This window comes from Schistocerca cancellata, chromosome 7 (assembly GCF_023864275.1).
Source record: "Schistocerca cancellata isolate TAMUIC-IGC-003103 chromosome 7, iqSchCanc2.1, whole genome shotgun sequence".
Taxonomy (NCBI): domain Eukaryota; kingdom Metazoa; phylum Arthropoda; class Insecta; order Orthoptera; family Acrididae; genus Schistocerca; species Schistocerca cancellata.
In genome coordinates this window covers 292,860,717-292,878,990 of record NC_064632.1, presented here as the reverse complement: position 1 = coordinate 292,878,990, position 18,274 = coordinate 292,860,717, and the positions used below count along the sequence as shown (strand labels likewise).

The 18,274-nt window shown below is 40.5% G+C and overlaps 1 protein-coding gene across 2 annotated transcripts in view; it reads right to left on the bottom strand.

Annotated features, from left to right (window-relative positions):
• LOC126092229 (intraflagellar transport protein 56) overlaps positions 1 to 18,274 on the bottom strand; it is a 188,208-nt gene that overhangs the window by 77,651 nt on the left and 92,283 nt on the right. For both annotated transcript variants that reach the window (XM_049907728.1, XM_049907730.1), the window contains one exon: positions 2,944 to 3,136. In XM_049907728.1, the coding sequence (XP_049763685.1) occupies positions 2,944 to 3,136 (193 nt within the window). The remainder of the gene's footprint in view (positions 1 to 2,943; positions 3,137 to 18,274) is intronic.

Sequence of the window (18,274 nt, the reverse complement as noted above, 5' to 3'; positions counted from 1 at the left end):
GGAAGGTAGGAGATGAGATACTGGCAGAAGTAAAGCTGTGAGGACTGGGCGTGAGTCGTGCTTCGGTAGCTCAGATGGTAGAGCACTTGCCCGCAAAAGGCAAAGGTCCCAAGTTTGAGTCTCGGTCGGGCACACAGTTTTAATCTGCCAGGAAGTTTCATATCAGAGTTTGAAATGCTTTTTAATAAGCAATTCCTGCTCTATAGATGAATATCTTAACAGGGACAGTTAGACTAGCTTAAGTTTTGACAGCACTTGGACACAACAGTCAAGATTAGGTATTTTGCATATAATAATTTTTATTATTATTATTACAGTACTGTAAAAAGGAAAGTTGCTACTCACCAAATAATGGAGATCATGAGTCGCAGATAGGCATAACAAAAAGACTGTCACGAAGGCATTTTTTTTGTTGTGCCTCTCTGTGAGTCAGCATCTCCTCTATATGGCGAGTAGCAACTTTTCTTTTCACAGTCTTGTTACACTCCATCCTGGGTTTGCCATTGTTTGATTTTATTATTATTATCTGATTCTGACAGTGTATTGATTCTGTAAATATTAGTATTTACAGTTCAATGTAATGTATTCGCTTATCTTGACAATCTCCTGACAAATGATCAGGGAAGTGAGTATTATACTCCAATCGTCTAGGTTTTTTATGTTATACTTTCTGACATATTCCACACCCACAAGAATCATCTCATTTTTTGGTCTATGGAATGAAGACTGAATCTCCTCTAATCTCTATCAAATGTCTTCACTTCAAGGGCCACTGTGGAGGCATTTGGAACTTAATGCAGGACATTGACATAAAGACTGCTGATCAGGAACTTGACTCCACCAGTTTTCTTCCCCTTGCCAGCCAAATACTGTTAGTGGAATTTTTCTGTCACCAGGATTCAAATTGTCTTACCTTCAAGTTGAGTACCACCGCAAAGTCGTGCATAAGCAACATGGACTATGAGGTGGGTTACACTAAACAATGACTTTTTTGGAAGTAATGAGACACACGTTGTATAAAGCTGATAAAGATACGAAGAAAATAAAGGAGACTGGAGAAGATGGATAGTACTTCAGTAGAAATAGTTCAAGCTAGAGAAAAAGTGATATGAAAGAAACTTACAACATTGTTTACAGAATGTCTGGAGAGGTAGGCAGTTATCCAAAACTGGACAATGGTGTGAATATTCTACTTTGCGAGAAAGCAGACAGACAAGGTATGTAAAACTGCAAACCTATCAGTCTCCTCTTCATACTGTACAAGAAATTCATTAAAATTACCACAAACTGCTTAGTGAAAATCATCAATCACAGGCACAAGTTGGATGCAGAAGTGGATACAATACAATGGATTACTTGCATGGGGGATGTTGTAGAACACAACGGTGCGTATGAATTACCAAATGTGGCAGAATCTGACTGAGTTGCAGGAAAAACTGAACAAATATCCCTTTTACATAAAGCATTGATTCAAACATATTACTACACTGAAGTATATTTACATAAACACTACCGATTCAATCTGACTTCATCACGACAGAGAAAAGTTCAGAACTGGAAGAAGCTATGCAAGGAGATTCCATACATCTAAAACTACAGTTAACAGTCCTACAAGACCTTTACAGATCAAGGACAGATCAAGGAACAGGGAAAATGAAAAGGAATATGTGTTAATGAAAACTATGTGAACCAACTTCATTACAGATTTTGGTACCACAGATGCTTAGTAGAGACAAATATCAACAGCCAACCTAATGGTCTAGCGATAAAACGAGTGCCTGGAAACTGATAGGTTATGGGATTGAATCCTGGACAGACCACAGAATATTTAAGTCTGCCTAACATAGCTTGTGCCTCTCAATGATGTGAAGATTAGCCAGCAGTGATATATGGCTCAGATCCTATATTAAATTTTAAGTCTCCTTACCATGAGTAGACTACTGTGGAAGGACATGGATGCACACGTCGCCAAAGTACCAATTTGCAAGACTTCCACCAGGTCACTGCACCATACAGAATTATCATTATTAATAGTCAATAGAAAAGATCAATATCGCAGGTTTCTTTAGTGGAAGTACACACATTCACACATAGAGCCTCACACACCCAAACATACATGCACATTACCGTGGCAAGACGGATGGTTGATTATTGATAACAGCTGCCTGGGCAAAAAAAGGGTGGGGAGGGGTAGGGACAGACATACAAGGTGAGGAGGGGCTAGAAGGATAATGCGAGGCAGGTTTTTGAACAGATGACTCAGCAGCTGCACAACAAACAAAATGATTTCAGAGGGTAGAACATATTAAGAGGTAGGGAGAGAGAAGGAGAGGAAGGTGGAGGTGAGGAGGGAGATAGGAATGGGAGAGAGAAAGTGAGAGGACTGGAAAAGGGGAAAGAGAAGGGAAGCAGGTAGGGAAGGACCCCTCTCTCCCTCCTTCTATCCTTCCCTGCCTCCTTCCCCTCTCCTCTTCCTTTTCTGGCTCCTCTTTCCTCCCAGTCTCCCTCTCTTCATCTCCACCTTCCTCTCTCCCCCCCCCCCTGTTCCCCTCTCCCTCCCCCTACCTCTTACATGTTTCATTTTCTAACTGTTTTTGCCTTCTTATGCAGCCACTGAGTCATTGGTGGAAAGACTTGCCTCACACTATCCCACACCCCCTCTTGAGTCCTTCCCTACCTCCTAGCCACCTCCACTGGCCCAGGCAATTGTTATTGATAATGAACAGTCAGTCTCACCATGGTCATGGGTATGTGTGTGTGTGTGTGTGTGTGTGGGGGGGGGGGGGGGGGGGGGCGGGGGGCACTCACATGCGTTTGTTACACCCATTACAATTTAGATAAATTATTTACTAATTTCACTATCCATACAAAAAATGCGGCTCACACACATACATCTTTTATTGTACCTCAGTTACATATAAGAAAGCATAAAATAGTATTTACCATAAGTGATTTCAATTCTGATTCTGCTGCCTTGCCATTGTACAGGCGGAAATGATTACATGCTTTTAGGTTTATGGCAATTGCGGAATCTGGATAATTTTGCAGATAAATAGTAAGAACTTCTTGTGACATATCATAATAATCCAGCTTGTAATAGCAAAGAGATATATAAACATTCAGTGCCAAGTACTCCCTGAGAAAGAGAAAATGTTATAAATGCTGCATGTTATTTACTGACATGTACTGTATAACTTATGAAAAACATCACTCCAATAGTGAAATCAAATTTTTCTAAGTTACATCACACTGATTTGAAAAACTGCTCAACATTGGGGTAATTATTTCTCAAGATAAAAGAATGAATTACGAAGATAAAAGATGGTGAAATGCAAAGAATATGAAACACAGAATAAAATCCACACATAAATTTTAACATACAATCTCAGACAAAAGAAAGCATCTACTTCTGTCTCAAAAAGTGTTAATTTTACATTTTGACCTATTTTGCATTAGAGAATCTTAATGTATTCATAGACAAAAAGGGGAAAATAAGAGAAATGAAGTTTCCTAAACAGACATACAACAATGGTAAAAGAATAAATGCTGAAAGTTAAGTTTTGAAAATAGAAATCATGATTCTGTATAACACAACATAAAAAAATATGTCAGATATGTTCAGAGCATAGGTACAACATGACTCAACTTTTCACTGCATAGAATGTTATGATCTGCTGAATAATCTCAGCTGGTGATCGTCAAAGTGCATGGGCAAACACATTATCACCACTGGTCATACTATGATTGGTATTCAATCTGACTTTAATGTTTTACATAACGAACAGAAAAGCTTCCAAATTAATGTATTGGAAAAATCTGAAATCTTTATCAAACTGAAAAATAATTGTAATAACTCCTTCAATGGAGAAGATGAATTTCATCATCAGTACCAACATTGAATTTTTAAAGACTTGCTATAACAGACAACATTGTGATGATATCCAGTCTTGCTTGCTGCAGATGATGAAATCTGCAGAACCTGCTGATACTAACTCAAGCTGGTGGCTCCCAGTGCACTGAAAAATGGTGGACTGCCTTCACCACTGCCCATTCTACGGCATACTATATGTTGATTGACTGCCTGCACAGTGGGACATCTGCTGATGTCATCATCGACAGCTGCCACCTGCTCATTATATCTAGTTTCATCCACATCTACATACATACTCTGCAGTACATCACAGAGGGTGCCACATACCACTACTAGTTATATCCTTTCCTGTCCCATTACAAATAGAGCAAGGGAAAAATGGCTATCTAAAAGTCTCTGTAGAAGCCCTAATTTCTCACATCTTATCTTTATGGTCCTTCCGCAAATTGCACATCAGCGGCAGTATAACCACACTGCAATCAGTCTCAAATATAGCTCCTCTGTACTTCCACAATAGTGCCACATGTAAAGTGCATCATCTTCCCTCCAGGGATTCCCATTTGAGTTCATGAAGCATCTCCTTAATACTTGCATGCTGACCAAACCTACCAGTTACAAATATAGCAGCAGGCCCATGATGAACTGCTTCGATGTCTTTCTTTAATACGATCTGGTAGGGATCCTAAACACTCAAACAGTACTCAAGTATGGTTTTCACTAGTGTTCTAAATGCTGTCTCTTTTATGAATGATCAACATTTTCTCAAAATTCTTCTGATAAAACAAAAGTTGAACATTCACCTTCCCTACTACCAATCTCATGTCCTCATTCCATTTCATATCACTTCGTAACATTACGCCTAGTTATTTAATTGACGTGTTTCCTTTGCATTCCATTAAGTTCTCATCCTTTGTACTCTCATGTATACATTATATTACTAATAATGTTTCTAACATATCATATCTGTTTATTTTAGTATTTAATTAGTTCACACACTTAAATTCAAAAGTTGATCAGAGCACTACATTTTTATATCAGTTTACTAAAATGACTGTTACGTATAACTGACAGATGTGTGAAACTCACTTTTCACAATTCTTTCTGATATTTAATTACTCACAGAAAATATTTGATTTTCAAGGTATGTCACCACCACCTTCATCAGTAACAAGATTCATAACCATTACTCATTATTTAATTATCACATTAAACCGATTGAAGTCACAACTACACATCCCCTGTGTTGCTACCTTATAAGGTAATAAGATTTCTTGTTCCCCAATTGTATGTAATAGGCTTATGTTCATGTCTCACAAATTACAAAATAATGGAAAGTTCAGGATGGAATAACAACAATATGGAAAGTATAAATTGCTTCCCAGCACACAGAGGAGTCATTGAGTCACATGTATAGACAATGAAAAAGACTATTAAAATGTTAAGTTTTTGGAGAAAGTCCTTCTTCCAAAAGAGAAAACATACATTTATTCACACAAGGTGACCAGTAGGTATGAGTGGTGCTTGTGTGAATGTGCATGTGTTTTCTGTTTCAGAAGAAGGGCTTTGTCCAAAAGCTTAAATATTTTACCTGTCTTCTACACTGTGCCTGTCTACAACTCAATGCTTTGCCTATGTGGTGATTAATAATCTATTCTTTCTCTACTGTTGAAATTAAGAAATACCTTTATTTTTATTTCCCAGGTGAAGCTTGATGTTAACTGTAAACCCAAAACCAGTTATATGTGCAAATAAAATAAAATGCATCTAAGATTGTGAATTCTGCAATTTATTTACATGTCAGGGTCATTAATCTCCTTCAAATGTCAAAGTGATCTCATTCAATACAAATGGAATAGTTCAGTCAGTCACAAGACTGGAATGCCATCAGACCTAGTAGTGACCTTAGACTTGACAGATGAGTAAATGATGGGAAGATGTGTGATACCAGCTCACTTTGACTGCATCCAGTTTACAGGTGTCCAATTCTTGGGACATTCCTTTTCCAAAGCTGTGCTGGCAAGGATTTTCAAACACCAGCATTTCAAATGTGTACTCTGAGCATCTTAATTTAAGCATCAAAACACTGAGGAATGTGCTGCCATAGACCATCAACAACTGTTCAGCAGGCTTACCATCCACAACTGCCTCCATACTAAAGGCATTTATGTGCCTCTGTTTACCACATGTCTCTGGGTGCAGAGATCAGCATTGGCATAAAATATAGCCATTGTTTTAAGCTGGGAAAATATCAACTGGACTTGTGACTTGCAGAGCTTATTTGTAAACACTAATGACAGAGTATGGCTATGCCAAAAAACCACATGAGATAGCGTAGCCAGTTTTCTATCAGCGCATGGGTCAGGGGGCATGTGGAGATATTTTCTGGTGAGGAGGTGTATACTTGGGATGGAAGGAATCTGTTACATTTGCCATCATCTTTTACCAGTGAACAATACAGGAACCTATTGTTCAGTCATGTGCATTGTTTCTCTGACTACAGTATTCTGTGGACAGCCTGCACCTTTAGCAAGATAAGGCACCACCCCATTATTCTCAAAATGTGTCAGAATGGTCTGATTAAACATGCTATTGATTGGAGGACGCTCATCTGAATCACTGAGTGAGATGCACATTTTGTATCAAGCTTTGACTGACTACCACCACCTGTGCAGCAGTTGAGGTGTCATTGACCAGGATGGCTCCACAGTACTTTTGATGTCTGAAGCCATATAATTCCACATCACAACCATCATCAGTGTGAAAGGTGGTGTTACACACTTAAAGTAGGTTACTCTTGTTCAGTTTCTCACAAGTGTTTCCATCTATCCTCAAGAGACAACTGTTTACTGCTATAATTTTCAGTTAACAATTCATACTGGCCTTTTTCCCCATCTTATTTCCACTCTTTCCTCCCTGGACCTGCCCCTCTTTATCACAGTTTTCCTGAATCTGCTGCCACAGTTAAATGAACAACACAATAATTCTGTATGGAACCAATTTCCTCACCCTGCCTACTAAACTAGTATGGTTGGCAGCAATTTTTATTTCATTTTACACTTCAAATAATTCATGTTGGACGGCCCTTTCATGACCATTTGAAACTGTCACCAGCAAGGTAGCATCACAGACAACACACTATTAAAAAGAAGTAATAGAAAATACAGCAAATGCCTCAACAATGGCCAAAGATATGTTGAAAAGTAGTGGAAATTACACTTGAAGCAATAAATTTACTATTACAAATCACTGGTAGCTGACTGGTAGCTACACTTAGTGTTTCAATCACTGAATGTGTGTATTTTGTGTGTTTTAGTATTCAACATACAGTGCAGTCTCTATTATCTGACCTAAACTACACCTGGACTATACTGGATAACTGAAAATATCAGATAAAACAGAATATTTTGGAAACTGGGGTAAATGTATATAGGTAATGTAAACTGTATTATTAAAATAATGTCATACAATGGAAAATCCAGGATGGAAAAACAACAATATTATGAAAAGTAACAATATTATGAGAAGGAAAGTTGCTATTCACCACATTGCAGAGATGCTGAGTCGCAGATCGGCATGACAAAAAGTTTTTCACAATTAAAACTTTCGGCCATTGGCCTGTGTCAACAAACCACAGTGTGGTTTCAGTTGCCTGAGACTGCAGTCGTGTGTGTGAGTTGCATTTTTTTGTTGTGCTTATCTGCGACTCAACATCCCCGCTATATAGTGAGTAGCAACTTTCCTTCTCATAATATTGTTACATTCCATTCTGGATTTTACATTGTTCAATATTATGAAAAGAATAGATTGCTACTCACCACACAAAGGAGGTGTTGAGTTGCAGACAGCCACACTCAAAAGACCACTAAACATTTCAGCTTGCAGCCCAAATGCATACATTCAAAACAGAAACCACACACACATTCGCACAAGCACAATTCACACACTCATGGCCACTGTGGCCAGACTGCAATGATCTTTTGGCCAAAAGCTTAAATGTTTAATAGCCTTTTGATTGTGCCTGCCTCGAACTCAGCACCCCCTCTATTTGGTGAGCAACAGCTAACCCATTACATAATATTGTTGTTGAAACAATGTCATGTTTTACATCATTTATTCAATTTGAAAGACTTTACATCTCAAAACATTGCAAAAGTCAAATATTTGAAGACTCTGCAGGAGAGTTTGAATTTTAAAGGAAAATGAAGCTTTTAATTATAGACCTCTACAGATCCCCCATTTTACACTACAGGATTTTCCTCTCCAGAGTTGAGACTTATTACAGATGGTCCTTAAGAAATGAATTTATTTTTATGTGGGGGTTTCAATATGAACTTTATGATTGATTCTCCAGAAAAAAGAAGGGGTACTTGGTACATATAATTTATTTTCAGGGAAACAGCAGCACAATCAGTCTTCAATGACTGTCCTCTAATTGACAGGTCCAGTGTGATGAAAAATATTAATGACATGTCAGATCATGATGCACAGGCAAAAGTACTAAATTATTGAGTTTTCTGCACCCACTTGTTGACAAACTGCTTGCTGGCTTCCGTTTCGGGTCCTTCAGCTGAAGTTTATTGATGATTTTCCTGAAGTATCGCCAGCACAAATGGCTGACATTGTCAAAGCTTTGCCCTCTGTTGTTGGTGGCAGACTGGAATTGAGCTTGTGGCCATGGATATGTACTAGTCGCACCAACATCTGAGCACTTTTCCTTGGTCATTTCCACTGTGGTTCTCCCCTTGCTACTGCAATAGTTGTTCATTGGAACATAGGAATCCAGGATCCATTCACCTTGAGGGTTTCCCTTTCTCGTTGAAGCTATTGTCATGTTTCTAGATTTTTGAGGATTCCCTAAACAAAAGGGCGTGGCAACTCTTCTCTACAGCAAGAACTTCCATGTCAGTGAATTTTATTACATTGTCAGTCTCACATAGCACCTGCTCTGCCAGAGCCGATTTCTCCACCTGTCAAACCTGCAATGCCTTTCACATTTGGTGATCCTGGTGTTGATTGAACATCCAGTCGTTCCAACATGGACTTTTCCACATGCACATGGAGTGCACTACACTTCCGACATTGCAAGTGGGTACTTTTTGTCCTCTGCCAATCTGAGAAACTCTTTGATCTTCTTTGTCAGTTTGTAAAGGATCTTTACACTGTGTATGTCTAACATACAATTAATTCTGCCCAGCACCCTGGGGATGTAAGGCAGAAAGGCCCTACCCAATACTTCTTCTTGCATCATGTCACTTCACCGAATGTTCGATTTCATGACACTTCTTATGTAACTGGTGGAGTACCTGTTGCTCCTCAGAATGCTTTCCAGGTGTTGCACCTGATGTCTGAGGAGCTGTGACTGACATATTCATCTTGCACACATTATGGGTATATTAATCGTCTCTCTTTTCTGGCTTGTGTGATAGTTTGACATTTTGTGAAGATATAGGTCCACGTCAGTTTTCGCTAAACATTGTGTCCTACGTTCTCACCATCCCTCATAGTCAGCATGTCTAGCAAGGGTAGCTGTTTGTCTTTTTCTACCTCCACAGTAAATTTTATGTTGGCATGCAGTCTGTTCAATGTCATAGGAAGTCACCAAGCTGTCCCTCACCATGGCTCCACACAATGAAGATGTCATCAACGTACCTGTACCACACCTTATGTTTACTAGGTACCAAGTCCAGTGTCGTGTTTCAAAATGTTCCATGAAGAAATTGGCCTCTTAAGGACCAAGTGGACTGCCCATCATGAAATCTTCCAGCTGTTTGTAGAAATTTCCGTTCCACATGAAATAGCTCTGCTAAGACTTCCATGGTAAAGCTTGGTGATGTCATGCAGGAAAATGGAGCCAATATGCTCCAGGGAGTCCCTGAGTGGTACGAGAAGATGCCTTGATTAATCAATTTCTATTTCATGTGATTCACTGCATTGGATCCAGGCATAGGTTTTAGTATGTCATTGGATCTAATAGGTCCTGAATCTTCTGCTCATAATCTGTAATGCACACATTTCTCTGTATTTCCAATGAGAGAGAAGACACTCTGATTAACTAGTTTGTATTCCATGTAATCCGATGCATTGGATCAACACTTAGGTTTTGATATTTCATTGGATCTAACAGGTTCTGAACCTTCTGCTCATAATCTTTGGTCACTGTTACAACAATCACATTTCCATTGTTGGCAAGCAGCACCAACACACTCTTGTTGGTGTTGGGGCAGTTCCACTGCAAACAGTATTCTGGTGGCCTCAGTAAGTATTTTCTCACCTTTTTTACAAGGAAGGGTCCAGATGATCACTTTGGTGTTAGCAAAAATATCCTCCATAGGCAAAGTTCTGAGGATGATGGTACGTTCACTCCTTTTTGAAGAACAGACCATCTCTCTGATGTCAACATTTTTCACTGAGGTTGACCACTGCACATAACACATTTGGAATTGACTTGTGGATCTGCTTTCTACTCTTGCAAGGCATCTACTCTTTCAGCAGACGTACAGAGTAAACTGTGCATCACAGAAGCTCTATCACCAAAAACCCATAAAAATAATACTCCACTAAGACCAATAGTGAGCACTACTGACTCACCAACATATAGACTGGTGAAACACTTTGTCTGTCTGCTTCAGCCCCAAGTGGGAAATACCAACACACACAAAAAAAGGCTAAAGACATTTCATTGAGAAACTGAAGAAACTAAAACTTAGACCAAACAATAATCTGTTCAGCTTTGATGTTGTTTCTTCATTTACCAAAGGGCAACTCAAGGATTCTTTGGAACATACCAGTTCCATTTTACTGCATGACATCACCAAGTTCTTCCACATATGTCTTACCATGTGCAATTTAATGTGGAATGGTAATTTCTATGTACAGCTAGAAGATGTCACAATGGGCAGTCCACTCAGTCCATTGGTAGCCAAATTCTTCATGTAATATTTTGAAACACAGGCAGTGGACTTGGTACCTTGTAAACTTAAGGAGTGGTACACGTATGTCAACAACATCTTCATTGTGTGGAGCCACCATAAGGACCAGCTTGGTGACTTCCTAAGATATCTGAACAGTTTGCACGCCAACATAAAATTTACTATGGAGGTAGAAAAGGACCAACAGCTACCCTTTCTAGAGATGCTGGTTATGAAGGATGGTGAGAACCTGGGACACAATGTTTATCAAAAACTGACATGTACTGATACCCACACAAAATGTCAAATCACCACCCAAGCTGGAAAAGAGGGGTGATTAATATGGTCGTAATGCTTGCAAGATGAATATGTCAGCTGCAGCTCCTCAGATGTGAGGCGCAACACCTGGAAAGCATTCTGAGGAGCAATGGGTATACCACCAGTAACATAAGAAATGTCACGAAATCTAACATTCGGAAAAGAGACACATTGGAAGAAGAAGTGTCAGGTAGGGCATTTCTGCTACATGTCCCCAGGTTGATGGACAGAATTAATTGTATGTTGAACGACACAGTGTAATGATACATTTTAAATGGACAAAGAAGATCAAAGAGTTTCTCAGATTGGCAGAGCACAAAAACCCATTTGCAATGTTGGGAGTATAGCGCACTCCATGTGCACTTGGTAAGTCTCTGTTGGAGTGACTGGACGATCAATCAACACCACGATAACCAAACATAAATCGCATTAAATGTTGCATCAGGTAGAGAAATCAGCTGTAGCAAAGCATGTGATGTGCAAGATTGACCGTGTAACAAAACATGCCAACATGGAAGTTCTTGCATTGAAGAAGAATTGGCACACCCATTTGTTTAGGGAAGCCTTAGAAATCTAGAAACATGACAACTGCTCTAACAAGAAAGAGGAAACCATCAAGTTGAATGGATGCTGAATACTCACGTTGCAGTGAACAACCATTGCGGGTAGCAATGGGGGAGAACCACAGAGGTAATGAGCACGGAAAAGCCCTCAGATGTTAGTGTGATAGGTACATATAATCTGTGGCTGTGAGCTGGATTGCAGTCTGTCACTAGCACAACGAGGAAGACGTGTTGGGTATGGCCTTTCTGCCATATATCCCTAGGATGACAAACAGAATTAATTGTATATGGGAGAGACACGAGCCTTGACAATGCCAGCCACTCATGCTTTCAGAATGTCAGAAAAATCATCAAATAAATCATCAAACACTTGTTGGCCGAAGAATCTCAGACAGAAGGTTAGAAACAGATAGAAATGCTAAAAGGAATTGAGGCATAGCGATATCCCAAAGTAGTAAATGAAAAAGTTAGAAATATGAGCCCTTTTGCAAAGCATATATTTAAAGTGAACCCTGAAGGGCAAACTTGGCAAGAAATCTACAATACAGCCAATTTGAATGACATATAATATGTTTCTACAAATGTTTTTTACTTTCTTTGACACCTCTTCCACATTAAAAACTGTGGGCACTGTCTTCAAGAGCCAAGACCCAACTGCGACCAAGTCGATTAAATGGTAAGAGTAAATAAGATACCGTCCTTAGATTAGAACAACGAGGGATGTAGAAGGATAAAGAAATCAATAGTTGCGGTCAGGTCAACCCCACACCACCGTGGCTGAGACTGTTGTCGGTGGCGACCAGCCGTGTCCACTATGGTGTAAAATGGTGATTCTATAGAATAGCATGTTCCACCTTTAACCACTTAGGTAGATGAAAGATGTTCATTGAAACTGAAAACACAGTTTAGATAGTTGTTAAGTGTTGAACAATGCACTGCATTCACCCTGATTTGATGTATGTGCAGATGAATGTAATAGGAAGTACCTCAGCACAATGACAAAGCACGAAGGAAAATGCACATCTCCATCTGGAGTGGAGGCCTGCTTATGCTTTGCTGTCATGGCTTGGTGGCATCCCTGAAGTCATGGAGAATGGCAAGAGCAAGAAGAAACAAATGAAGAAATACATGAGAACTGTAATTATGTTCTGACATTTCAAATCAGAAGATCAACACGTCATGATCTGCTTGGGACTACTGGTTAAGAGAGATCTGTTGCTCCACAACTGTAATGGAAATTATGCAACAGAAAAGTTACCACAAAATTCTTTATATCATTTAGTAGCTTGGGTATATCAGATCTCTTTCACAGCACCCGCCCCACTGCAAAAGGTGAAGAAGTTATATGGCACAGTCCACTGCACTGTGTAGTATGTCCACTATAGAAAATAACCTTGAGAATGGTGACAGCAAGATATTATGGTAAAAGTTGGCAAACAGACTGTACAACAACACCAGTTACTCTTCACTGCTCAAATAAAGATCTGGATGTGGGAGGATCTTTCAGTGATTGCTGATGTGCATTACACACATTTTGGAGCTGTTGTTGTTGTTGTTGTTGTCTTCAGTCCTGAGACTGGTTTGATGCAGCTCTCCATGCTACTCTATCCTGTGCAAGCTTCTTCATCTCCCAGCACTTACTGCAACCTACATCCTTCTGGGAGCTAGTGAATCGGAAACCATGGGACAGAGTCCAAGACTAGAATTTCTTCAAGGTGCCTTGTAGTTGACATTTTTGCAAAACTTAGGTTTGAAGAACTGTAAGGTGAAGGTGAGACTGTAATTCCACAGTCTCTATTAGTCTGTTAAATGCTACTGGAATAAGGGTTATGCTCGAAACGGAACCTTGTGGGACTTGGTTTCTCTGAGTGTGAGGGCCACGTACTTGAACACCAAAGGATTCGTAAGATAAAAATTTTTAAATAAGAATCAGAACAGCACCTCTAAAGAAGAATATGATACCATCTCTAGTAACAACATGAGACCACCAAACAGTGACGTAGGCTGGTTGCAGCTCAGCAAAATCAAAAATAGGACAACAAGGTGTTGGTGGCAATTGAAGGCCATTCTAAAATCAGATTCTGAACAAATTAGGTGGTCACTGGTAGGCAAGGCCTGCCAAAATCCACAATGAAATTTGGATAGAATCCCTTAGAAGAGTTGAAACAAGCTGTCTGTGAACCATTCATTTGAACCACTTGCATACAACATTTGTAAAACAAATATGGCAACAGTTGCCTTTGTCATGTGGATCTTTTCTTGGTTTTAAAATTGGGATAACTTATGCTTTCATTTTACTCAGACGGTGAGGGGGAACACGGTGGAGAAAGAGGGAAGGCGGTGAGGGGCAGGAACTCACTCTCACACCAGATGCAACTAAAAAGTGCAATAATATGATGTTTGTATTCTAGGGGTAAATGAGGTAGGATCTGGTTAGGTATGTGATCAGGGTCTGGGGCTGTGTCATGGCATTGTGTCAGGTTACTAAGAAGTTTCTATTCATGGTACGGGTCATTGTATGCTTCTGAAGATTGAGAAATAACTGATAGGTAAAGACTTTCCCCTCATCTTTTATGGAGGTGAAAGGGAGGGGGAGGGAAACTTGCACATGCTGAGACTTGGTCAAACTGTGTTGCTAGTTGATCAGCAATGACAATGGCATCAGACTGAATGTAGCCATCCTGATCTACAGCCAGGACACTGCCTGTAACTGCAGTATAGTTTATCCCATAATTGGGGGGAGGAAGTACAGGTTCCAAATGTGATTACAAATCTTGCCAACACTCCTTGCATATTTTAATTAGACAGTAGGCCTGGGCTTGGAAATTCTTGAAGGTGACAAGTGTATCTCCATGGGAGAGGAGTTCAGGATTCAAAGAATTGGTGGAGTTATGTGAATCTGCTTTCTTTAAGTCCCAGTGTGGAGGGTGTTCTAATGTTCAGTACAGTAAAGAAAGAATAATCAGAAAGTGGTTGCTGTCACATAAATCATCATGCACCTCCCAACAAACAGAGACAGGAAGGCTGGATTACAGATTCTTAGACTGATAGGCATCATGTTCTGGGCTGAAGTAAGTTGGAGATCTGGAACTTAAAATATAAAGATTAAAGCTCCATTTTTCCACAGTCACAGTTATACAAGTAATATAAGCTATACACAGTCACAATAGACCGTAAACAACCTATGTTAATCATGAAAAATACCTGCTCTGGTATATTGTCTCACTAAGAGTCTTTGCAATTTAGTACTGGAGGGCAGTGTGGAGGGTAAAAATCGTAGAGGGAGACCAAGGGATGAATACACTAAGCAGATTCAGAAGGATGTAGGCTGCTGTAGGTACTGGGAGATGAAGAAGCTTGCACAGGATAGAGTGGCATGGAGAGCTGCATCAAACCAGTCTCAGGACTGAAGACCGCAACAACAACAACAACAACAACAAGAGTATTTGGAACTGCTCCACAAAGGATTTTGGGTATTAAAATCCCCTACGAGGGAAAGGAGTGGAGGCAGACGCAAGATTATATCTGTATCATATAGTATGTGATATCCTCATCCAGAGCTACATAAATTTTACGCGGTGTCAGATAGATGATATGCATAGCTGACACTTTTAGTGAAGTATTCAATGGAATCTCTTCTCTAAATATGGTCTTGTGAACCAATGTATAATCCCCATCCAGTGTCAGCCCAATTTTTGTAATGTGCTTTGCAATGTATGAGAATAGGGGCGTAGCCTGCTCAAAATCAGGTTTTCTGTAGAGCTATGTCAATCACTGGCAGTCTGCTATCAGGCATTTAAGTACAGAAAGGTGATGAAAGTAGATATTGCAGTTCCGTTAGATAACGGCTGTGTGCATTTTAGGTGGAAGGACAGGAGTGGTACCACCTGTTGTGAGCGATTGTTATCAATTTGCTTAATACCTGCAGGTTGTTTTGGGGAATTCAGGGCTGTTAACATTGGAATTCCAATTTAGTTTTACAAAGAGTACTTTTCAGCATTGGCCCCTAGTGACTGGAAACAAAAAGAACAGCTGACACCCACATGTAAGAAGGATAAAAGAATGGACCCACAAAATTACAGCACAATATCCTTAACATCAGTCACCTGCATAATGCTTGATCATATTCTAAGGTCAAATATAATAAATGTTTCTTCAGAGAGAGAAAAGCTTCTATCCATAAATCAACATGGATTTACAAAGCATTGTCCATACAAAATTCAACTTGCACTTTTCTTGCACTAACTATGGATGAAGGCAAACAGGCAGATTCCATATTGCTAGAATATCAGAAAGTGTTTGACACAATGCATCAATGCAGACTGTTAATGAAGGTCTGGGCATACAGAATAGGTTTCCAGATATGTGAGTGGCTTGAAGACTTCTTCAGAAATATCTCACAATACATTTCCTCAATGGTTAGTGTTCGTCAGAGGCCAGGATATCGTCAGAAGTTCTCCAGGGAAGTACAATAGGACTGCTCTTGGCCTCTATACACATAAACAATCTATATCTAAAAACAAAGATGATGTGACTTACCAAACGAAAGTGCTGGCAGGTCGATAGACACACAAACAAACACAAACATACACACAAAATTCTAGCTTTCGCAACCAACGGTTGCTTCGTCAGGAAAGAGGGAAGGAGAGGGAAAGACGAAAGGATATGGGTTTTAAGGGAAAGGGTAAGGAGTCATTCCAATCCCGGGAGCGGAAAGACTTACCTTAGGGGGAAAAAAGGACAGGTATACACTCGCACAAACAACACATATCCATCCACACATATACAGACACAAGCACACATATACAGAGGCAAAGAGTTTGGGCAGAGATGTCAGTCGAGGCGGAATTGCAGAGGCAAAGATGTTGTTGAATGACAGGTGAGGTATGAGTGGCGGCAACTTGAAATTAGCGAAGATTGAGGCCTGGTGGATAACGGGAAGAGAGGATATATTGAAGAGCAAGTTCCCATCTCCGGAGTTCGGATAGGTTGGTGTTAGTGGGAAGTATCCCGATAACCCAGACGGTGTAACACTGTGCCAAGATGTGCTGGCCATGCACCAAAGCAAGTTAAGCCACAGGGTGATCCTCATTACCAACAAACACTGTCTGCCTGTGTCCATTCATGCGAATGGACAGTTTGTTGCTGGTCATTCCCACATAGAATGCGTCACAGTGTAGGCAGGTCAGTTGGTAAATCACGTGGGTGCTTTCACATGTGGCTCTGCCTTTGATCGTGTACACCTTCCGGGTTACAGGACTGGAGTAGGTGGTGGTGGGAGGGTGCATGGGACAGGTCTTACACCGGGGGTGGTTACAAGGGTAGGAGCCAGAGGGTAGGGGAGGTGGTTTGGGGATTTCATAGGGATGAACCAAGAGGTTACAAAGGTTAGGTGGACGGCGGAAAGACACTCTTGGTGGAGTGGGGAGGAGATCCATCCTTCATGAAATCCTCCCCACTCCACCAAGAGTGTCTTTCCGCCGTCCACCTAACCTTCGTAACCTCTTGGTTCATCCCTATGAAATCCCAAAACCACCTCCCCTACCCTCTGGCTCCTATCCTTGTAACAGCCCCCGGTGTAAAACCTGTCCCATGCACCCTCCCACCACCACCTACTCCAGTCCTGTAACCCGGAAGGTGTACACGATCCAAGGCAGAGCCACGTGTGAAAGCACCCACGTGATTTACCAATTGACCTGCCTACACTGTGACGCATTCTATGTGGGAATGACCAGCAACAAACTGTCCATTCGCATGAATGGACACAGGCAGACAGTGTTTGTCGGTAATGAGGATCACCCTGTGGCTAAACATGCCTTGGTGCACGGCCAGCACATCTTGGCACAGTGTTACACCATCCGGGTTATCTGGATACTTCCCACTAACACCAACCTATCCGAACTCCGGAGATGGGAACTTGCTCTTCAATATATCCTCTCTTCCCGTTATCCACCAGGCCTCAATCTCCGCTAATTTCAAGTTGCCGCCACTCATACCTCACCTGTCATTCAACAACATCTTTGCCTCTGCAATTCCGCCTCGACTGACATCTCTGCCCAAACTCTTTGCCTCTGTATATGTGTGCTTGTGTCTGTATATGTGTGGATGGATATGTGTGTGTGTGCGAGTGTATACCCGTCCTTTTTTTTTCCCCCTAAGGTAAGTCTTTCCACTCCCGGGATTGGAATGACTCCTTACCCTCTCCCTTAAAACCCACATCCTTTTGTCTTTCCCTCTCCTTCCCTCTTTCCTGACGAAGCAATCATTGGTTGCGAAAGCTAGAATTTTGTGTGTATGTTTGTGTGTCTATCGACATGCCAGCGCTTTTGTTTGGTAAGTCACATCATCTTTGTTTTTAGATATATTTTTCCCACATGGAATATTTCTCTCTATTATATTCACATAAACAATCTGATGGACAACATCACCAACAATCTGGAACTGTCTGCTGATGGCACTGTTGTGTACAGGAAAGTGTCATCGTTGAGTGATGGTAGGAGGATACGGGATGAATGGGAAAGAATTTCTATTTGGTGTATGAATGACAGATTGCTCTAAATGTGGAAAAAAGTAAGTTAATGTATATGAGTAATGAAAACCATTCCTGTAAGGTT